At 44.7% G+C, this 24,392-nt stretch overlaps 1 protein-coding gene across 3 annotated transcripts in view; it reads right to left on the bottom strand.

Moving 5' to 3' along the window:
- LOC135987872 (chromatin remodeling regulator CECR2) overlaps window positions 1-24,392 on the bottom strand; it is a 99,989-nt gene that overhangs the window by 28,751 nt on the left and 46,846 nt on the right. For all 3 annotated transcript variants that reach the window (XM_065633136.1, XM_065633127.1, XM_065633118.1), the window contains exon 2: window positions 19,092-19,186. In XM_065633136.1, coding sequence (XP_065489208.1) covers window positions 19,092-19,186 — 95 coding nt within the window. The remainder of the gene's footprint in view (window positions 1-19,091; window positions 19,187-24,392) is intronic.

Raw genomic sequence — 24,392 nt, forward strand, 5'->3', positions numbered from 1 at the left:
ATCTCACTAACCTCCACATCATTAATATTTCAGAAAACTGAGATACAGTTTCCCTTGGTTGTCACAATGTCCCCTGTTTTGCAGATGCCACCCGATATGCAAAGCAATTTGGATAGTTGTAGTGGGGAAGTGGTGGAATAGCACATGTGCATCTACATGATACATACCAGATGGATGCAGGTGACTTCTCATGAGCCCAATGAAATTTCTTCATTTTGCCCCTGACTGTGCTCTGAAACCACACGGTCATTGTCAGAGGTCCCTACCTTTTTTTGCAATTATTAGAAAGGAGGCCGAAGCTGAATCACACCCATGGTTGAAAGTTTTAATCATACACTGTGGACTTCTACATATACAAAAGGAAATCTGAGGCACAGGGAAGGACACGACCCAGTGCATCAGTGTCCAAGGGAAGACATAGCTGCAGACAATCTACAAGAGCACCAGCAGGGTTACAGCTCAAGTTGCCTGTGATCTTTAGTAGCAGCTGCAAAAAAATCAGAGCATAAAGAAGACAGGAGCAAGTTGAAGGAGGGGCATCTTCCAGACACGTGTATCAGCATCCAGAAGAGTCAGAGAAATGATGCACCCCCCTGAGAGCCCAGTGCTGCAGCCTCTGCCACCCAAGGAGGGGGGTGGGTTTCCCTGTGCCACAGGAGAGGAGGGCTGAGGAATCCTCCCCCTGCCTGGGCATCCCAATTCGGCGGCCTGCCTCTGTGGTGGGTTTCCCTGCTCACAGAAGAGGCACCCTTCCCACTGCCCAGGGTTTTAATGCACGGGGCCACACTGCTGTTGGAAACAGAAGCTTGGCCAGCTCACAGAACAAGCCCCCATCTTCCTGCTCATCGCCATGCCCAGCTTCCCGGAGGGGCTCCTTTAGAGACCTCTGGAAGAGAGAGTAAAAATTTTGCAGGGTTGACAGGATATATGGAAAAACTTTGTTGGAGCTTCTGGTGTGCACACTTGGGACAGCTGCATCTAGAGACCCCAGCCCCACAGGCACCTTGTAGGGCAAACTCAATGGAAAATGCCCAGCACTGTCAAGGCTGGAATTATGTGTACACACACACACTTTTTTTTTTTCTTCTTTTTAATCCTTGTGCCCAGAGGAAGCAGAGCAACTTGTGCTTTTAGTTTTGAAGTCTCCAAAGTAAATCAAACCTTGGCTGGGAAACTGTAAACAAAATCAAGCCAAGAAAACCAAAAGCAAAAACAAACACTGATTCAGTAAGAGAGTCCCCGTGTCAATCTGCACTTCCCGCAGGCAGGGTGCCATGGCCTGAGTGTGGAATTACTGTCACAGCACACTTCCCTATCTGCTCTATCGCTGCCAAGTTTGTTACAAGCTCCCCCTCTTCACTCCCCTTAAAAACCCCCCCCCAAATAAAAAAACAAACCTAAAACCCATCACACAAAACCCTCAACCCTGTGGGAATAAAAACTGGATTAAAAGAAACATTAGGGTAAGGAGTTGGAAATATTGGAGACAGAAATCTCTCAGTGATGCTCAGATACTGCTGGCACACACAGATAAGCCTTCTGAAAGTTCAGATGCCAAATAATTGCCTGGACCCACTAGCTAGAATATCTATCATGTTGACAGTGTTTTAAGTCTCTTGTTTCATTTAATTTACAAAATGCAACCGAAGAATAAATACTGGATCACTCTTGAGCTGAAACTGCTGGGAAAATGGCAAGACTGACCTATGTCTAATCGCAGACAGAAGACTGTTCTGTACTTAAGCTTCAAACCAAGAACCTTGACAAAACCAGAGGATGACAGAGAACAGGAACAACAATAGGCTGCCTCCACCTCCTGCCCAAGAGTAGTATGATGGAGAAAGATGGGAAACAAGACAGGCAGAGCTCAGCCTTTCCCTCAAAGACTATTTAAACAGGAATATAATTACTCTTGTAGTTCCTTTTACAGAGTTAGCCAGTAAGAAAAACAATAGAGGTGATACTTCTCTCTGGTAAAAGCTTTAAAAGCTGAAAAAAACTTGGATTCCCTCAGCAACCCAGCACAAGTGTTGTTTTTACAAGGTTCTCAGTAATAAGTGAAAAAGACTTCTTGGGCATCTAATTCACAGCACACAAGAGGATTGGTTTTGCCTCTGTGATCTCTCTAGTAAAAAGAAACAACAACAGCAAAATCAAGGTCTTATCAGAAGAGACATCTTACCATGGAATTAATTTTATGGACTGAAGATATTTCACCTTATGGGCTGGCAGCTTTTAAGTTCTGAATTGGCAAAAAGGCACCAGATTGGTGTTGGGAGTCACTCAGGTGTTAATGAGAGCATTAACTGACAGATGGCATTCAAGATATTTCTTCCGTCTCCAATGAAGACAGCTTCTTTGCTACAGCAGAGATCTGGAAAGCTTAATTCTTAACAAGCGTACAATGCTTTGGCACAAAGGCAAGCCCTCTAGAAGGTAATGGGAAGGATTCAAGGTTTGCTGGGATGACCTCAGTCAAACATCATTAACAGGGTCAGGAGAAGCAAAGCCTATTTCAGAAGAAAAAAATAATGTAAGGGCCCCCATGATCAATCTATCGTGGCTTGTCAGAAAGAGAAAGCTTAGGCTGACCTTAGAAGCAATATGAGTTACTACCACCAGCCTGACCTTGAGCTCTCATGCAACAATGGGGACGTTTTTTTTTTTACTGTATTAATGAGCTTTCTTATTTGAGGTGGGGGAGGAACTCTTATGGACCAGCTTGTACTTTACCTTCAAAAAATTTACCCTACTGAGAAACTAAGTCAGGCATGATGCAGGGGAAAAAAAAGATACAACCCCATCCTTCTGAGGGAGAAAATGGTTGAATAGGTATATTACCCATTTCCTTCCAAGCCCTCTGTGTGTGGCTCACTCAGAAGGTGTGCAAGCCAAGAGAGAGCACATATTCCTCAGACCATAGGCCAACTTGTCATCAGGGCAATCAAATTGGCAGAGGCTCAAGGGCAACAAGCACCTTGAGGGGCCCCTCCTCAAAACATTTCACTGTAGCAGAGCAAAATGACCAAGGAGCTGGAGATTCAGGAATCACGACCCGAAGCTTTAACATCCATGTTTCATTTCTGATTCAACTGTCAGTGCCACTAGCTGCAGCACTGTCCTGCACCACTGGTGGGGACAGACTTCGTGAATTCCAGCCAGGGACAGTCTTGAAGGAGGCAATAACTCCTGGCCACACCAAGCTGGTGACAGATATCAGCAACGTCCAACCCTGGCAGAGGCCTTGTGAGGGAGGAAACAAACACCCAGGCTCATCCTAATTTTCAGTGCCCTTCTTTGGTTCATGCCTGGAGAAGACCAGGTGACCTACAAGGGTCTGTAAACCAAAGGAGGAGAGCTTTCACTAATAGACACTGAATGAGACCATAAAATTGGGAAAAACAATTAAACTGGGCTTGTCAAGGTTCCAAAGTGAAGTTTCTCCTCTGAGAGTCAGAAAGACAGCAGATTGCTCGACTACAAGACCATCACAAGGCATGTACAGACCTTCCTCTTTGTCCTCCACCTCTGCATTCAGAAAACTAGTTCTAGCTAGACGCTGCCCAAACTTCAAGTAGTTCTGTGGCTTGCCTGTGTGGCCATTCAGGAGCATTGGCAGTGAAGGAGAGGAGACAGACGCTTGAAGAATCGGTGTGGACTGCACTGAACTCTTCACACAATGATCTTTGTCTTCACCCTTGTTGAACTTTCTACATTACAACCATGGTTTTGTTTCAAACCATGAGGACAAAAAACCCACCAAACAAGCAAATAAAACCCCAACCAACCACAACAAAAAAAACCCCAACTGTTTAGCAAGTGTTTAGTAGCAGCAGCTCTCCCTAAAGTAGTCTGGTCTAACTCTTGGATTTGGCAGTCTGAAACATGAGTTATCAGAGGTTTCCATGTCCACGAAAGATACATACAAGTTTTCCACACAAGTAGACAACAGCAGAATAAATTCAGCACCCTAGCAATTTCTGTTCCCTGTCTCTCACTTGTCCACCCCATAACTCGCTTCCAGAGCTCAAATGTAGCACTAAGACCATCCCCAAGAATGTGCTGAAGAGGTGTTTACTTGACCTTTCCTCCAACATGATAATACAAAGTTAGGACAGGAGGTTCCCCAGCAGAAGGGCTGCGTGATCTTGCTAAGGAAATCTAATTTACATGGTTGGATGCCAGTGAATCCACTGCTTTCCCAGCTGAACTCCTAATGTGTTCATGATTAGGAGAGGAAGAAAATTAGCTAAAAAAACCCAAAGCTATCAGCAGCTATAAATACTGCACTCCTGCTCCTTGTCTTCCTCCATCTTACCTCAAGCAATCTTCTATACAATACAAACTGGGGAAGTTGGAAGTGGAGCTGGCAGATATGTTGTATCCCACAGAGAAGCAGAATAGGAACAGCTATGGAGCGAGGCAGTGTCTCCAGGGAAGCAGAGAGAACGGAGAGCTGATGTGGGCTGTCTAGTCTAATAAGGGATCACACCACAGGAGAATGTGCTGGCTTGACAGAAGCAAGTGCAGCCACTTAACCTGGGTATGACAGCTGAAGTGAGAGCGTTGCTTTGCTACCCCCAAAAAAGGGGAGCACAAAGCAAGAAGAGGAAGCCACAAGGTCACCACAGCTGTCCACCCTTCAGGGAGGTTCCAGGTCTGCTCATGCAGACATCTTCCCTCAGCCATGGCAGACAAACTGAGCAACCAAGGAAGTTTCCAGCTTGGGCTCTTTAGTACTACTAGACCACACTCACCAACTCTTGCATTAGACGGAGATGCCCTTTTACATGTTGTAAGCTGACTCATCTCACACGCCGGTGTGGCAAAAGGGCATGCTCTGATCTTCCCCAGCTGCCTATGGTCTGTGCTTCTCCTGTGATTTGGCTTTTATCTAGCAACCACCCTATGCATGACACAGCTGCTGGGGGTGACTTGTTTGTTATTTTGCTGAGAGAAGGCAGAAAAGCAGCAGAGATATCAGCACAGATACAGCACAGTCTCGCATTGGCCTGTTCTGAAAAGGCTCTTCCCTTAGGCTGGCAAATGCCGAGGACAGGCAGGAGTGCTGAGATAAGTGTCTATTTGATCTTCTCTCTCCCATTCACCCTGGATTTTTCACTGCTTTATGTTCACAAAACGCCAAGGCAGCTAATCAGTGCTCTGTGACCCCTGTTAATTGGGCTGTGTGAGAGAAAGGCAGCACCGGCAGGAGAAATCACACATACCTGCTACTTTGAATTGTCCTGTCATTTTCTGTCTCCCTGCTTGCAGGAGCTCCAAGCACCCTTCTGTGAGCCAGGGCTGCTCTATTTTCATTGCCATGCCCAGATCAGCAGGAAGGGCCACAAGTGTTTTGTGTGGTTGTCCTACCTCTTAACAGCTCAAGGTACAGGGAGGCAACAAAGAGGCATGTTGTTGCTTCTCCTCCTGTGTGAGAAGGTGCAAGTGATTTTTGGTGAAGGAAACACAATCTGAAGGCACTGATGACCCTTCTTCCACCCACACCAAGCTGCTCCTCACTGCCCTTATCTGCCTCCCTGTTGCCCCCTCTTCTCTCTCCCCATCACAGCGCCAGGAAGAAGCCAGCAGATGCCCAGCATCCAGCTCCCCATTTCAAGAGACTAGCAGCCTATTTGGCCAAGTAAGCCAGAGAAAGAAAGCAAGTGGTGTGAAGATGTGAAACACTGGAGGAGAGAAGGGTTCAATTTGCCAAGCCTGGTGGATTATGCAGTACATAGAGGATGAGGAAGACACTTAAGGCTAACTAGATGCACACCAAATGTGGGGGACTGCGTTTGATTTCTAGGTAGGAGCGAAGACTGCTTGCATGTTTCTGTTGTTTGATTAAGAAAAAGAAGAAATGGGAATATGAGCAGCAATTAAACCAGAGCAGCCAGAAACATCCCAAAAAACAGCTGAAGGAATATGGTACCAAAGGAAAAGAAAGTCCTGGGGACAAAAGGGATGAGTAGGAAGATGCTTACACTGCCCAGACAGATTCAGAGAATTTTAATGGGATTAAAATAAATATAAACCCATGATGACTCTCTGTTTGTTTTTCAATGCTAGCTCAACCCTTCCTTCAAACTCAGTGAGCATCTACACAGTCTCCATGAAGTGAAGATTTGTACTCTCAATGCATGCAGGGTTTTAGGGTAGTGGTATGGACAGAGAAGCAGGAACCTCCTCCCCCACTAATTAAGCTGCAATTTGAGTGAAAACTGGTAATGACAAATCAATGGGTTGGATAACTGGATTAAAAAGGAGGGGAAATAATTCTGCTAAAAGATCCTGAAACATGATTGTGGTGAGCAAATAGTATTGCTATATATATTTGTGAAAACATAAATTAAGGTAGCAATAGATGAACGGAAAGGATTATTTACCTTGAATAAATAAAGAGATTATTTGAGACAGGTTTAAAATTGTCTTTTTCCTTAATTGTAATGGCATAAATACAACTAACAAGTGTGATTATACTGTTTTCCATGGGCATTGTTTGGTTTGACTCAGGATGACCATGTTCACACTGAAGGTGTGTTTAAATACACCTGCCAAGCTTTGCCAACATACTAACCCCACAGACACTCTGTACTTCACCATTTATCCAATTTTACGTTTAAGATACTACCCTGAAGCCATTAGTCAACGGGCTCAGTAACAAATCAGTTGCCTTCAGTGTGATGTACAACTCATGAGAGCAGCAAAGGGACACTTAAACTCCAAAGGAAACCAGCTCTGTATTAGCCACTAACACGCACTTTCCTACCTACCATTGTGTTGAAACATGTACCAGAGCTTCACCATGGAAGAAAACAGATGATATTGCAGCTGCTTTTTCTCTAAAAAGAGAGACCTCAGTTCCTTGTGATATGGCTGAAATTGTAAAATACTGTGCATCTGGAAATATATCAGAACCTCCAAAAAACTCTTGGTAAGACAGGCTGTCAGATATCCAAGCTGTCTGAATGGAAGGAGACTTAAGTGTCCATCAAGCAATAAGTGGTTTCTGCTTCTTTATCAAGGATTGCACTGGATAGTCCATCAGTCATAGAGGAGAAAACATGCATGTCTCCAGCAGTGTCAGCTGCTATTTTCCTGCCTTGAGGAATCAATCTGTTGAGCCAAGAAAGTCCAAAAAAGAGGCAATATCAGTTACCAAAGCTTTACCCAGAAAGAGAGGCAGAGCTGTTACTAGAATAGGGTGGTACCAGTGCTGATGCCATTGCACATAATGTCCAAGGAGGAAAGGACCAACAAAAGAAGTTATCTCACCCCAACCACCTATGATAAATTAATGACAGAACTGAAAATGTCTCTGTCTCATGCCTGCAGAAAGTCTAGTGTCAAGTTAGCCTGTGATACTGTGGGAGGATACAAGGGAGATGTCTAAATGTATATCACCTCTTGCCATGTGATGACAATGATTTTGGCTGGGGAAGGGACAGGGCAAATGGCTTTTATTAAGCAATGAATTCCCTGGTATGCTAGTGAATACAGTCAGGTTGCTGAAGAGAGTCAGAGCCCAATGCTTCCTCATCCAATAAGATCTATCAAGGCAGCTAGACTGGGAACATGAATTTTTTATAGACTCATAGAATGTCCTCAGTTGGAAGGAACCCACAAGGACCACTGAATCCAACTCCCATCCCTGCACAGGACAATCCCAAAATTCACACCATGTGTCTGAGGGCTTGTCCAGTCTCTTCTTGAACACCGTCAGGCTTGGGGCCGTGACACCTCCCTGGCGAGCCTGTTCCAGTGCTCCACCACCCTCTGGGGGAAGAACCTTTTCCTAATGTCCAACCTAAACCTCCTCTGGTACATCTATCCACCATTCCCTCAGATTCTGTCACTGGTCACCAGAGAGAAGAGTTCGGTGCCTGCCCCTCCTCTTCCCGTTGTGAGGAAGCTGTAGCCGCCACGAGGTCTCCCCTCAGTCTCCTCCAGGCTAAACAAACCCAGTGACTTTAACTGTTCCTCATATATCCAGCTATATGCTAGACATTTTATCCAGGAGGATACTATGAGAGACAGTATCGAAGGCTTTAGTGAAATTTAAAAAAAAAAAAAATTCACATGGATAGGCTTTCCTTGGTCAGCTACGTGGGCAATCTTCTCATAGAAAGAAATTAAGTTGGTCAAGCAAGACTTTCCCCTCATGAACCCATGCTGGCTGGGACCAACGACTGCGTTGTCATTCAGGTATTTTCCATAACTCCCAGAATAACCTTTTCCATTATTTTGTCAGGCACAGAAGTGAGGCTGACAGGCCTGTAGTTACCAGGGTCATCCCTGTTGCCCTTCTTGTAGATTGGAACAACCTTTACCGGCTTCCACTCATCCAGGACCTCTCCAGATGTTGAAGACAGAAGCAAAGAAAGCATTAAAAGTCTCGGTTTCGTCTGTGTTGCTGTTTATGAGGTGACCATCAAGTAATGGGCCAATGTTATTTCTGGTTTGACTTTTGCCATTAACGTATTTTAAAAGGCGCTTTTTATTGACCCTCACAATACTGGCCAGCTTCAATTCTAACTGAGCTTTGGCTGTGCAAATTTCCTCCCTACAGCGGTGAGCAGCATCTCTGTAGTCCTCCCATGATGCCTGACCTTGCTTCCACTAACCACGTACTTTCTTTTTTCACTGTAGTTCCAGAACAAGATTTCTGCTCAGCCAAGCTGGCTTTTTACCTCTTCTGCTTGACTTCTGACATTATGAAATTGCCTGGCCCTGTGCTTTTAGTAGGTGGTACTTAAAAAATGACCAACACTGATGCGCCCCAGCACCTTCAAAAGCTTTTTCCCTGGGGACCTTACTGAGTAGTTCTCTGAGCAACCTGAAGTTTGCTCTCCTCATATCTAGAGTTGAGGTTTTGCTGGCAGTTTTCCTCCTGTTAGTATAGATTTTAAACATGACTGCTCTGTGGTCACTGAGGCCGAGGCAGCCACCAATTGCCACTTCATCCACGAGACCCTCTCTGTTAGCAGTAGCAAATCTAGGAAGGCACCTTTCCTGGTCAGTTCCCCTAGTACCCGAACCAAGAAGTTATCACCCAGATGGTCTAGGAATCTTCTGTACCTGTTTGTACCAGCTGTATGATATTCCCAGTTGATATCTGGCAAGTTGAAGTCCCCCATTAAGGACAGGGGCAGGTGACTTAAAGGCTTCCCTTAGTTCCTTAAAGAATAACTCATCAGTATCATCATCTTGGCTGGGTGGCCTGTAGTAGACATCCATGACAACATCCACTTTATTTGTCTGACCCTTAATCCTTACCCAGAGGCTCTCAACTTTCCCATCGCCAACTGCCAGCTCCATGCATTCCAGCCCCTTCACTACATACAGTGTCACACCCCCCCCGCCTCTCCTACCCTGCTTATACCTTCTGAATAGCCTGTAGCCATCCATCATGGCATACTGGTCACAGGACTCATCCCACCAGGTTTCACTCATGCAAATGATATCATATCCCTGGGACTGGGCCAAGGCTTCTAGCTCATCTTGCTTTTTCCTTGTGCTGCACACATTAGTGTAGAAGCACTTCAAGTGTGGTTGATTGTGCTCATTACCTCGTGGTGCAGTCTGAAGAATCTCACTGTCACGCAGCTCCTCAAGCTTTGGTGTGCCATCCTGCTGCTCATTACTGACTGGCCTGGTACTGCCCCCTTTCCTCTTCCAATCTAGTTTAAACCTCTATCAATCAGCCCTGCTAGCTCCTGAGCAAACACTCTTTTCCCCTTCTGAGAGAGGTGCATCACATTGGATGTCAGTAGACCTGGTGAAGAATAGACCACCCTGTGGCCAAGAAACCCAAAGTTCCACTGATGACACCAGCCTCAGAGCCACATGTTGATCAGCTGGGTCTGACTGTTCCATTCTATATTCTTGCCTGCTACTGAAAGGATTGAAGAAAATACTACCTGAGCACCTGATCCTTCAACCAACTGCCCCAAGGCTCTGAAATCCCTTTTGATTGCCTTTAAGCTTCCCTTTGCTACCTCTTCACTGCCAACATGAAGAACCAATAGTGAGTAATAGTCTGAGGACCTTACCAGCCTAGGGAGTTGTCGAGTCACATCTTTTACCCTGATAGTATGTTCAGATGAAGTGGTAAGAATCGCCTGAGACCTCGACATGCAGAGTTTTCTGCCAGGCTCAAAATCAGAAGATGATTAAAAGATGCCACTGGCAACGGCAGAATGGCAGGAGGCAGAAGAGAGCTCCTGAGCTTGAGAGCCAACACGAGGGTGCATACTGAAGGCCTTGGAGTGTATGCTGGTACTGAAGGACTGGAAAATAATGGTGACGAGATGTCATGATGATCAGTACAAAAGCTGGCGGTGCTGGTGCACAAGACAGAGATGCAGAGGAGGAGAGCCAGCTGAAGGAGGATTGCACTGATCTGCAGGGCACAGCTGGTCCCCTGATGAAGTGTAAGATCACCAAGAGAAGATTAAGCAATACTGATGCCAAACTGGAGATTTTACAGCAGACTTTGGCTTGATGACACTGATAGTCTGAGTAGTTTCATTAAATTATGTCACTTTTTAGATTGAATGGAAAAGCAAAGCACCTAGGTTCTCCTCAGAGCACATGCTCACGAGGCAATGAATTTGAGACACAGCAGTTCCCAGGGTCAGTTCTCGGGCTCAAGGAGCAATTCCTGGGCCTCAAAACAAAACCATCTGACCTGGACATTTCTGAGCACAACTTCGCATAAGAGAGGTACCTTTTCGCCCACCACAGATTCAGGTGAAACTCCTCCAGTCCCCACATTGATGGATGCCTCACAGCACCACTCAGGAATTCAGAGAGCTGCATTCTTCTCTGCCCAGTTCTTCCCCAAGGCTTATCAGACACTGAGAATGGGAATCACCTCTGGGCATAACGATCCCACAACCACCCAGACAGTGTTTGAAGCCTAAGGGCTTCTGCATTTCTTCTGTGTCAAGTACCTTCAGCTTTGAATAACAAAAGGCAATCTCTTGAAGGATCAAAAAGGAAAACAACAAGAACCAGTGTTAGGACTATTTATTAACTAACCCAAGAACTAGTTACAGGTTGTTAGATAAAATAAAAAGGGAGAGAGAAGGATCTGGGTGCTCAAGAGGGAAACAAGTACCTTGGGGGAAGCCAACTGTGTCAATCAGAGTGGGGGTGGGGAGGGGGGGGATTTGGGTGATGCTGTTGTGGGCTAGAGGCCTGGTAAGATGCTTTGAGGGGCTTTGCTAAGGAATACTTTGGTTCATGCACACTGGGTGCACAACCAGCACGTAGGGATCTGACCTGGAAAAGACACTTGGTCCTTTATGAAGTGTGAGAACCACTGCTGTGGGCTCCGCTCTTGCCACATGCTGCCTCCATGTGCACACTTCGACTCTTAAAGCACGGAGCTTGCCCCCACACACACCTTATTTTGTGTCTTACTCTGTGTGACCTTGACAACCAGCCACACAACCCAACAACAAGCCACTCCGTACATGACAAAATGATGATCAAGCCATAGTAGTCTGTCTCAGGAGGAATGAACAGAATCTTCTGGATGGTCCAGAATAAAGGAACATACCCATAGCCCAACTTTCACCTTGTGAGCTGACCTGGTAAGATAGCAAGGGCTCTGGTTGGTCTGTGATGGCATTTTGCTTCCCTCATCAATTACCTTCACCTGCATCTAACCAGGCTTCAATCCGTGCTTGCCAATTTTCATCCACGTGCTTCTTTCTTTCTACTACTGTTATTCGATGGTGATACTCTTTCTGAAGAGAAGCAGATCAGCCCTTGGAAGCTGGAGCTGATTAACTTACAAAAGACCCAAATACATCTCCTATATTCTAAAAGAGCAAATAGGAATGAGACTCACTATGCTTCACATTCAGACTGGAAGAGGATCATTACTTACTATTCATTCCTGGATCCTTGAAGAAAAGTGAAGCCAGCTTAATGCTGCATTGTTCATTCTTAGTGCCCATCAACAGAAAGCATGCTCCCAATTCATAGCCATAAGGAAACACAACAGCATTGCTGTGCCATAAGCTTTTCCGATTGTTTAGGGGCTGTAGAGAGGACCTGAGGGTATTACAGTGATGATGAGCACTGTGGGGAAGAAGCTAGAGTTATTGTCTTGATGATGATGGGGAAATAAGACACATGCGTGTATTATGGCACAAATCCATATGAAACAAGTCCTTAAGCGCCTTGCTGCTCATAGAAAGATATGATTCATGTGGGAGAAGAGAGAATCTTCTGAGGCAAAAAGTACCTAGTGTGGGGTTGCCTTGAAGCAAGCAAGCTTGTCACATTGCTTAGAACCAGCCCTACAGATCACAAGTTTCTGGAGGCAATGGATAAAACCAAGTTTTTAAACATAAATAAATGGGTCCTAAAGAAGTTCCTTTTGCGATTTATTTCAGAACAGGTTTTTTCTCTTCCCCAAAGTTCAAGCTATTACACCAGTTGAGCCAGAAGGGAACTGAGGAAGGATGAAAGGTAAGATGAGATAAAAACTAAAGGTATAGGTGACTTAGAACAGAGACTGACATGACAACACCAAATCATTGTAGTGGCTTAGCAGCTGGCCAGCAGCCATCCCAGCTGTTCATCAAGCTCACTGGGGCTAAAAGCCTCCAAAAAAATAATTTCAGAACTTCTCCAATATTCACTCTTGCACCAAAGATTGGTTTCTGAACTTGGCTGAGGTGCTGGGAGGTGGCCTGCAACTGTGCTGGAGCAAAAATCCTGCACATGTGGTTTGGAGCATGACTGTCTTGGGACACAAGTCTTAAAAGTGAGGGCAAAAGTTCCACATGGAGAGAACTTCCACATCCTGTCCCTCTCTCTCCATCACTCTGTCTTCTTCCTTCAAAGGAGACAATGTTTTCACTTGCCTTCTCAATTTCTTTCTTCATCATTGCTTTCTTCCTCTTCTCTGGAGTACTTGGTTTGCAACATCAATAACTTAAAAATACAGCTGTCCATTTTGTATTTTGAACTCTGACATAGGCAAGATGACATCACTGCAGTCTACAAGACCTTTCACTGACTGTTCTTTATTCATCCTTTTAAGTTTAGCCACCTATTCCTCCCTGTCAATGATTTGCATGACTCCCTCTCCCCAGCTATGCAATCTATTTGTCTCTCATCCATCTGCCCTGACAATAACAGCACAGCTTTCACACTGTCTTTTTCTTCTACCATTTTCATTCCTTATGCTCTACCACACCTATGGAATAGTAATTCCACAACCTGCTACCAACTTTTCTCCAAATTCTTCTTTAAAGATTCATTTTATCCATCTGAGAATCAAAGACATTTACTTAGCTTTATTTATACTTGAACTCTATAATTTTATTCCACTGTGCTTCTCATTAATCTCTAAATGACCGTGTTATTTTACTGCTGTAATCTCATCCTTCCTTTCCCAACACCTGCCAGCTGCCTCATTTTCACTTTTTACCCTTTAAAAGGCTCACCTTGTATGGTTTGGCTATTATTATAATAAATATTAATATTAGATTCAAGACGAGCAATGTAGCCACTTCATCTCCCTTGCCCCCTCACGGTATCTCCTGCATCGATGATACTGGGTTGATTCCAGAGGCCATCCACCTATCTCCATGATGTATGCACAGCAGCGCTTCTTAGAAGTCAGACAGTAAATAATGCTGATCTTGTTAATATTCACTTGGCATTCATGAATATGATTCCGAGTTAGTGAGGTGCTTTGTGGCTGGGCCATTGAAACAGGTGTTATAATCAAGGTCACCCGCACAAATGCAAGCAGCGGCTGTTAAATCTCTTTCCGAAAGGTGGTGGTCCCCAGGTCTGCTGAGACTGAGCTTAGGCTGGCTATCCCAGATGTTATGGCATGGACTGAAGCACTGAATTCATTCAGGTGGTCTTGCTCCCTTGGCTTAGCTATTCCTGCAGCCCCATTCACCATAGTATCCACAAGACCAAAAATTTGGCACTGGTTTGCCAGCTATCCCAGTCGACCTGCAACTTTATCCCCTGGACCAGACCAACATACAGCAGTCCTAAAAGGACACAGCTCACACAGTCATGTGCAGAAGGGCAATTTCAATATGTTAAGCGCTTTACTGAGGGCACTTTTACCAAAACATGAGTAAACCCCAAGTAGCCTGTAAAGACACAGTCCACACAGAGTAAAGGACAAGGATGGACAAAAATGACATAGCAGAAGCAAGAAGTTAAATACTCAGAGCTGTTAAACACTGTCCTCAGAAATGGGCGTTCTGCCCCTATGGGTTAGAAGATTTCAGATTTATCTCTTTCTGATGAAAGCTCAAATAAGTGATTACAGACCAAGCATCAGAAAATAAGAACAGAAGCAGTATTCTCGATTAGCATTGCAACAAGTAGGGAACACAGCTCTTCAGGTGCCATAACAGGAGTATTTCTCAATGCCACCAGTAAGGGTATGAGACAAATAAACAACAAATAATTAAGCAGTTTGAAAAAAACAGTTGCAAACTATAAACCAAAGACTCCAGGGTTAGTTTACAGATCCAGAAAGAACTTAAGGTGGGCACAAAACAGATTATCCACTCGGGGAAAAAAATTCCAATGCATTAAGGAAAGAAATAACAAGAAAAAAATAATTGAGGTACCTAAGGAAGCCAATGCTGTCTGTGGTGCCACAGAGTTTAATTAGATAGTTAGTTTTCAGCTACAGTGATGGACCAGTCTCCTGAGGTATAAGAAAAAAAAAAATCTCATGGGGCATAGGCAATAGCAGAGATATTGGTTTTGTTCCTCCTCACTTATCCATGTTGAAAAAATAAAAATAAAAATGTTATAAGAAAAAGCCATTAAAATGTTTTTCAAGAGACAATGGAAGCACACAAAACATCTCCCAATGAGAAATATGATAAAGTCGTTGAAACTTCCTATGCCATCATATTAGAAAAATAGCAAAAACGCAATAACAGAGCAGTGAAGAATGAGTTTCACCCAGAGAAATGCTGAACAGCAGGAGCTCTTCGGCATTATTTTACTTGAGTGTACACATCCATGTCACACCATCACTTCTTACTTAAAAACAGCTGCAGAAGTCTCCTGCTGCGGCTTTTGCCGTTAGCTGAAGCTCTGATCTTCCTGTCTTGATACAAGTCATCAAGTGACATTTCCTGCTGGAATTAAAGTCGCAGCCCCTAGGGACTATGCAGCTGCCCAATTTATATCAGAAAGAACCTGAAGCAAGCACCAGTATTTTTTCAAACTGCTTAATTTTTATTTTTTTTTTTTATAAACCCAAAATTCTGTGAAGGGTTTTGTCCCTCATCACTCCCCACTTTCGAGGCAGTCGTATTTTGAAACAATTAAAAGAAAACAGACATTTCAAGGCCTCAGCACAAAAGCTAGAGGCAGGGAAAACCTATGGGTAAACTCAACGGCTTTAAACCAAATGGTGCCTATAGTATAAAACTGAGCAGAGAAATCAAACAAAAGCTTCACAGATTTAGTTATTGTCTTGTTAATAGTTAGGTGGTATGGATAGTATATGAACACTATGAAGGGTATTTATAAAACAACAAAAGCTGGAGATCATGTCACAAAAGTATTTTGAGCAAAAAGAAGGGAGGAATGGGGAAAGTGTCCTGGCCAAGTGCTCAAACTATCTGGTGCTAGGCAAGGACAGCTACGGGGTCATTGCTAAAGATGCTGGAAGCCAGACATGCAGACTCCCATTTTTTTTGTTCTGTACTTCTACAGTGCTTAACACGGCAAGAACCAGATCAATGAGGAGCGTTCCTAACAGCTATGATATGTTATGATAAATAAGAGTTTGGAGAAGATCATGTGGTATCCCTTTAAGCAGTCTCTGTAGTTAAATACAGATATCAATAACTCAAAGAAAGTCTCAAGTTACCAGACATTCAACACACTTTAGTCATCTAGCAGTGTAAAAAAACAGGCTCTCTTTTGTATATAATTATTTTTTTAAAAAAAAGTCTGTCATAAATAATATCAAAGCCAAGGTAAAGTTGCTCTACTTCAAAACCAAGGATCACAGAACCCTACAAAAGTATTAATCTCTTTTTTTTTTTCCCCCAAAGAATAACAAGCAAATCAAACTAGAGTATGTAAAATTGTGCATTAAAAGGGCTCTCAGCTAGGTTCCATTTCCAAAATTACTTGAGAGCACATTATAATTAGCAAAGGTATGTGACAGTTTTATACCCCTCTATGATGCATGATTAAAGCCAGGCAGCCCAGCTCTGCCGCAAGTTCTGCACGCCATCAAAACAGATGTGGCAAGAAGTACAAGCTACTCTCAGACTGTGAGGAAGCATAGACAGATAACATTTTGGCCATCAAAGAGATAATACGCAATACAAAACTAATTAAACCTGAAAGCCCCTCAGAGAGGTAGGCGAACTATGTTTTATATGAAGTTATACGAAGCATCTTGTGCTTGAGCCGCAGCGCTCCAGCCCAAGAACAAGGATGAAAACAAGCTCCCACCTTCCTCTCCGAGGCACAACAGGGAGCAAAGTCTGCAGCCTAAAGATTAACAGCTCACAGCCTTGGCATGGGGACACGGAGCTCAAACGGCTGAAGAAATCGCTGCTGTAACGCCACTGTTATGGTCTGTGAAACCGGTCATTTTTCCCATGTGAGACAGATACCTACTTTCTGTCTGCAACAGAAAAATATGAAGTCCTGGCCCATCATGAAAAGCCAAATCTAAACTCTACACAAATTCTGCCTCTTACATTTGTATGTCTATGTCCACCACGCACTCAAAAAAAAAAACGAATTAGAGGCTCAAATCCTTACCATTAACTTGGAACAAACTAGGTACAGTAGAGAAGCTGTGCCTTAGCCAAGGCCTGTGCCTGCTCAACTCAGGTTAGAGAGAACAAAGGTGTTGGAAATAAATGTGTAAGGAACAAGGAGAATTTTAGACTTCAAAAAACATACATTCGTTTTGAATAAATATTCCACATCTGGTTTGGAAGTGTGAAACAAACACTGGGGCAAACTTGTTTGAGAAATGTACCCAAGCTATCAGTTTTATTCTCATTTATCTACAGATTTCCATATTTAGACTACCTCTTGATGCTTCTTCCTTTGCGACATCCTTCTGCATACAGCACCTTTCCCTCTATTTCCAAGTAGCCTTCCCCCTTGCTTCTTCTGCAGTGCTTCAGGGCCCACCTCCATAACATGCCAGTGGCTCCAGGCCATTTTCCTGATATATTCCTTCAGCCATGTCCACCGAGCTGCTCCCATTGTGCTCTTTTCCCTCATCTCCTCAGCAGAAAAGACTTTTTTTGGTATTCCCCTGCCCACAAGGTAGCCCCATTCTATGGGAGGTGCTGTAGAAAGGGTACAACTTGTTTCTCCTTCAGGCACCTGTTCAGGTGAGGTGTTAAGTTCTCACAATTTCACTACGTGACTTTGCACTCCTCCGTTTCCTACGGCACCGCTCATACATGGACAGACACACAGCAACAGCTATGTAGGTACCAACGCAATCTGACTGGGTTGCACAAAACCACGGTTGGGTTACCAGCTCTTCCTTCTGCAATGATGTCGCCTCCTCACAGCTTTTGCACCTTGGAGTTAACCAAAGCTGTATTTACAAAGGCACAAAGTGGGACCTACATGCAATGCTGAATAACTACACATTGTTGAGCTGCCAGGTGCATCACGTAACTGTGCGTGAGTGTATACACGTGTCCACATGTAACCTTCCCCAGACAACTTGCCAATGCCCAATGACTCACTCGTGATTCATTCCTGAATTTTGTTAGTTAAAAGAGCTGAACAGAGCTATTGCTAAGTGGACACTCTTAGATCTGGAGAGTTTAGGAGAACCTCACAATGTTGAATTTATAAAATTTATCAAAGACAAATCTTCCACTGCTTCTACAAGGGTGAGCTGGTTAAGGTCGGCAAAACACTTAAGTGAGTACTTTATGGTGTTTATGGTATGAAGAAACAAACTTGCTGCATGTTTATAAGCAAGACTATATTGCTCTATGGCTATTTTGATGAAGGAGGTATACACAGTTGCAGTCCTTTAACAATCAAGCTTCTCATCAAGTCAGTTTCAATCAGCAACAGTAAATGCAGTGCAGCTGCCTCCTTCATGTCCTGATACTTACGTTGAATGTCAACCCAGCAGTGCAAGAGAACCTGTTTAAGTGGCAGATACATATATAAAAATAAACTACGTAAATTTCATTGAACATAATCAGTTAATTACAAATAGAGCTTTCAAGGCAAGGACCTACCAATCTAAGCCTCTGTACAAGAGGGGAATCTTAGGGCGCAGGACTGCTAAACACCTCTTCTAAGCAACTGCAAATGCTGCCAAGCAGTCTTTGTCTCCACAGTTATGCTTTGCTATTAACATGATTCACAGAAGAACAAATAAAACATACTGCAACAAGCCTTTGTTATGACTGGGAGCACATTTCACTGTGTGAGTGGTGATCCTCCGAAGAATGACATTCTACAGATGTCTCAGTTTGGCAGGCTACCTTGGTGGACACTAAAAAAGTATCTCTGGATGTTGAAACATCAGGAGAACACGTCAAATCACTTCCCAGCATGCTGCAACTGAATGATTCCAATGCTCCTCTTATTTCTAAGCAAATCATTACAATTGTCCCTTTGAACTGCCATGGGATCTTCCATGCAAGTGAGGTGGCTGCAGAACAGCAAGTTTTATTCTATGCAGTACATATAAAATGTTAAAATCATACGTGATGATTTAAAGACTTACTGTGATATCACTGATTTGACCAAACAGAGTGCAGAGTGTAACAGCCGATGCAGATGTTCACTGTACGCTCTAGTGCTAGAGCAGGGCATAAAACAGAATTCACAGGGTCTCAACAAAGAAGTTTGCTTAACAATTGGTCTGTAATATTAAAAACCTGCAACTCAACCCAAGAAGAGCTGGAATTGCGTTCCACTCGATAAAGCATCTGGCCTGATTGCTGGTGGCTGCCGATCACTGCCATGTCATCACTCTAAAGCTGTGAAACATCCCAACAACCGTGTTAATTAGCTCCCCTTGCAAAGCACTTAAGCCATAGAGAGAGGTAACTTACGTGATGTCTCTGCGCTGATAGCAACCTTGAAGAAGGCAGGCGATCAGGTCACTGATAAACTCCACATCATCCCTGTGAAGAGCAGCCTCCAGTTCCTATTGAGCAGAAAGGAGAAAAAACAAATTCCAGCCATCAAACTAATTTCTTAAAATTTACTGCTAGCTGGTCAGGACCAAAAAGACCAAAGCAGCCTCAAGTACATGTATGGCAGCAGAGCATACACTTGGTAAGCTGACCTTCCCCATCATTAAAAATACTGCTACTACCACCTCTTCATTGCAAGAGTTTATGGGAAGACCTTGAAAGGCTTTTACCGAATGTCACTCTCCAGCCAGAAGACTAATGCTTTTGTCTGGAAACAGAAAAATAGGGTTCCGTGAGGTTGAGATACTACAGCCTAATAAGAAACCCATGATTCCTCCTATGTTCAGCTAATGGGCAGGAATCGTGTTGCTTTCCACTTGCTGAGGCTGGTGAGTTCATTTAAAAGATGTGCTTTGAAAGCATGGCTCTAAAAGCCACTTACACATAGAAGTAGCAGTTTCAAGTGGAGAGCCAGAAATGGCTGAAAGCTAGCAAGAAAATGCCTCAAAGAAAATCAAGCATTTTGATTATTGTTAAATAATCAAATAATTATTTCTCTCTCTCTCTCCGTCTTTTTTTTTCCCCCTCCAGTAAAAGAGGAAGAAAGGATGGAGGGATGTCAGACCTTATGACCTAAACCCTCAACCCCTGATGGAGAGCTAGAAAGTATCATGGCTTATTTCAGCACAATGGAGTTCACGTAAAGGTGTGACACAGGAACTGATCCATAAAAAAGGATAAACTTCTGAAATGTAGTTACTGTGAACTTCATACATGTTGTGAGAAATATGTTTTTCAGCTAGGAATTTCAAGCTTTGTTTTCAAAATATTACTAGGTTAACTACAGTTTTATTTATATGCCAGAAAATCATTCACAGTAAGAAAAATGCACTTCGTATAAGAGTTATCATCAGTAGGATACAGCACTTAACAAGTTGTAATATGGATAAACAAAACAGGCATAAGAAGTTATTCTTTTTGGGTTTCAGAGTAAATAATGGGTTGAATATAAATTCCAACTTGAATGTTACTCAACAGACTGTTAACACAAATGGCTAAGCTAATGGCTACAGAATAAAGGTTAATAGCCAGAGAATAAAGGATAAATGTTTTGGCACTTACCCAATAAAGAAGAGAAAGTGCTTTTTTATTAGACCACAGTAACTGTGGTAATAAAATTATTGATAACAGATTGCAGATTAAATGCCACTTGTAGTTTTTTATTGGAAATGTATTAATGGCATATTTTCATTATCAACACCGCTCTTATTTACCTCTTGTGCCACAGCCAAAGTGCTTCACGAGCGGAAGCCTGACACCTGTCCCACAAAGAATGTATTAAACACATCTATTGTATGTGGAAACTCAAGGCAAGGAAAGGGCGGCGGGCAGCCAAAGCCTGACACAGTGTCCCTGCCGCAGAGCTAGGAAAAGTCCCAATAATCTCTGTTCTGGCTGCTAAACGACTACTCTGCTTAATGATAAGTACAAAAACTACAGTTGCTGCTTGCCATCCCTTGGAGAGAGTGATATTTTTGTTGTATAAATAGTAATCATGCTATCTAAATAGCAATTATCAAGTGAATTCACTTGGTAAGCAGCTAGTATTTTGGAAGTGTTGATTTATTTTATTGGTAAATCGCTTTAATGGACATCTGCCCTCTAACAAAATATACCTGAGAGGAAAAAGTACACGATGTGCTAGAACATCCCAGGTACATTACCACAGTAAACGTGCAGCATGTGAAAAATGACATGTTAGGACCCAGAATAAAGCGGGAGGGGAAAAAGTCTCCAGGATATTGGCCCTTATTCAGCCTTTCCCTCATCCACGTACACTTGTGCACTAAAGCTGTCAGTCAGCAGCCTGTCTCTCCTAGGATGCGACAGCCTTTTGTATGAAGGAATATTTAAATTGCTTCCCGTGAGCCTTTTCAGCCTGCTGTTTGACTAACACTCCTTAAGCAGTGGCCACAACCCGCTCAGATAGCCCCTATCTGCAGCCTTTGTTTCCCAGGTCTGAGAGTGACCTTTACATTTTTGGAGCCAATGGGTCACCCCAGGAGCTGGGGGACATTCCTCGGGCACTGGGCAAAGTGCTGTCTCCTAGGCAGGGACCCACCAGTCTTCCCCAAAACACCTGGCTGGGGAGTTTCCCCCCTTCTCTTGCTGCCTCATCTCTCCGAGACAGCTGCCCCTCGTCCCTGATGCCATGGAGGGTGCAGAACAGATTTGGGAACTAGACTTGGCTGCAAATGGATCTTGCAGCCATTTACTACAGGCACTGGGCACACAGAGCCACACATGGCTGGGTATAGGGTCCCCATGCCGCTCTGGGTTAAGCATCCTGGCACAAGTCAGGATTAATGAGTGCACGCATGGCACGCATGAAGGTCCATCGTTAGCAGGCGCAAGGCTGTCAGTGCCTCTGTAGAAAGGGGTTTGCACCACGCTGCCAAACGTCATGGGTGCTGCCTGTAACCCACTCTGGTCCTCGCTAACAGCTACACCTCATGCCAGCACAGTCGTAGTATTACTGTGATTATTTGTCTTGGAAAAAAAGATACTGACATTGTCCTGTAAAGTTTTTGTCTGTTTTTTTCTGTCACCACTTGCGATAGGGGCAAGAGCAGCGAGAGGCACTTTAATTTCCCAGGGCTGGGTCCACTTGCCCTGTTTAACTGAATGTCACAATTTTCTATCCCGATAGATTCTCCAGCTTGCTGCCCAAAAACACCTAAATCCTGGACTTCTCCCACATGCCCAGGGTGCTGTGGGAATGCCAGGGATCGGGAGGACACAATGCAAGTCTTAACATCTCAGGACTGTGAATGAAGAGTTAGGATCCCCTCGAGTTTTCACCTAATGCTTCAGCCCACATTTTGCAGGAGGAGAAGGAATAAACCTTGTTTTTCCAGCCCTCCTCTCCAACAAGGGATGGCCAGCCAAGTGGCACAGTGCTGGAGCAGCGTATCTGAGCAGAGGTGACCAAAGTGATGCCAGGGACTCTCAGGAGAAAGCAGCCACCAAAACCCTGCCCCAGGACCCGTCCCCACGCTCTTCTGCCCGGCCAGGGCGAGCGGCAAGCTGCTGGGCTTCTTCCCTGCCACCATCCCCCCCCACGCTTCCAACCCTTTTGTTTTTGCCCTTTTCTCTTTGAGCACTGAGCTGTGAGCACAGAAATCTGAACCTTGCCAAAACGCTTTGGGGACGGCAGAGAAAGGAAACAGAAGAGGCAGCAAATCAGCAGAGGAAGGAGGGACACACACACACACACACATCTCCTCTAGCTGGAGAGAGCAACAGACAGGAGAAAAGCAGGATTCTCCCCCTCTCCAGCTGGCGTCACACCTCATTAGGGAAAAGCCTGTTTAACGTCTTTCCCTCCCCCCAGCCCGGGACTAAATCCCGCTCTGAGTCAGGCAAGGGCTGTCGGGAAGAGGCGGTTGCCAGAGCAAGGGTGACCACCTCACCCAGGAGTGCTGGCCCAAAGCAGGGTCAGCCCGGGCGGGCAGGAGGGCACCCGTCCATCCGTCCGTGCCCCCTGGGACAACAGCTGGCAGGGGTGGGCTGGGAGGGCAGGGCCAGCTGCCCCACACCTGCTGCCCCACGCCAGGCTCCCTGGCAGGTACAGGTAACCCCTCCAGTATGCTGCTGGACAAGGTTTCAGTCCAAAGCAAACGCTGCTGCCGTGAACGTGCATTAAACCCCAGTATCACCTGTGTTTTGTTGCAATTGCTGCTTTGTGCTGCTCTTGACAGCACTCAAGCACTGCGGCCTCCGTATGCATGGTGACCCAAGCCCCGGGCTGCTCACAGTATACTCCTTCTTTTTGGTATCTGTCCAGACTTTTGAGAGGAAAGATGATAGACGCTACAAGAAAGACTTGGAGGTGCTGGAGCGAGTTCAGAGAAGGGCGATGAAGCTGGTGAGGGGCCTGGAGCACAAGTCTGATGAGGAGCGGCTGAGGGAACTGGGGCTGTTTAGCCTGGAGAAAAGGAGGCTGAGGGGAGACCTTGTCGCTGTCTGCAACTACCTGAATGGAGGTTGTAGCATGGAGGGGGTTGGTCTCTTCTCCCAAGCAGCAAGTGATAGGACAAGAGGAAATGGCCTCAAGTTGCGCCAGGGGAGGTTTAGATTGGATATTAGGAAAAATTTCTTCCTAGAAAGGGTTGTTGGGCACTGGAACAGGCTGCCCAGGGAAGTGGTCGAGTCACCGTTCCTGGAAGTGTTTAAAAGATGCATAGATGAGGTTCTTAGGGACATGGTTTAGTGCTAGAGTTAGGTTATGGTTGAACTTGATGATCTTGAGGGTCTCTTCCAACCAAAATGATTCTGTGATTCTGTGACTTCCTGGTTAAAAGTGAATAAATGAGTCTACAACCATGACAGCACTGACACCAGTGTCACCAACACCAGCACAGAGGTAATGGTGGGGCTGCTGCACACACTGGCTTTCTGAAGTATGGAAAGCAGCCAGTCAAGAGTCCAGCTCCTTACAAGCTGTCTGTTCAGAGGGTGGCATCACAAAGTTTGGGGCCCTTGTTCCAGGAGACAGGCTCCTCCCAAGCTGCAGGGAAAGCCCAGCACATGTGAGAGCCTGGCTTGAGCAGGTTGGGTTGTGAGACACAGGACTGAAGTTCTGGCTCCTCTGTGCTGGAGCTGAATCATCTATAACTGAATCTGATAGACATAACCAGTTTAAGCACCGCTAAGCCTTGTCCAAGTTAGCCATCAGTTTAAAAACCCCAGTCCCTTCAGCTCTATTTCCATACCGCTGCTGTTATCAGATTTCCATTGCAATGCTTCCAAGTGACTCAACAGGCTTTAGGAGATCACCAAAAGCTACCAGTGGGCTGTGCTGAGCCAGCCCCAACCCATGCGCTGAAATTGCGACACCGTCACTGAATTGAGTCAGGATGTTCTTTTTCCCTCACAGACAATTAATGACAACAGGTACCTGGGCAAGAGTTAGGCAAATTCATGCAAAAGAGTACAGTTGCCAGGACTGAGCAGGAAGATTGAAAGTCACCTGCATGTCTGTAATGCTTCCAGCGAGCATCCTTTACCCCATGTTGCCAGAAGCCAGTGTGGGTGCTTCACATCTCCAGTAAGGAGCTCCTGCTGTTTACCCCACCCAAGAGCCAGCCATTCCCTGGCTGCAAGGAGGATGCAGAGACTCGGAGGAACCACTGTTCACCCCAAAACATCCCAGAA

The sequence above is a fragment of the Caloenas nicobarica genome, chromosome 1 (assembly GCF_036013445.1).
Source record: "Caloenas nicobarica isolate bCalNic1 chromosome 1, bCalNic1.hap1, whole genome shotgun sequence".
Classification (NCBI taxonomy): domain Eukaryota; kingdom Metazoa; phylum Chordata; class Aves; order Columbiformes; family Columbidae; genus Caloenas; species Caloenas nicobarica.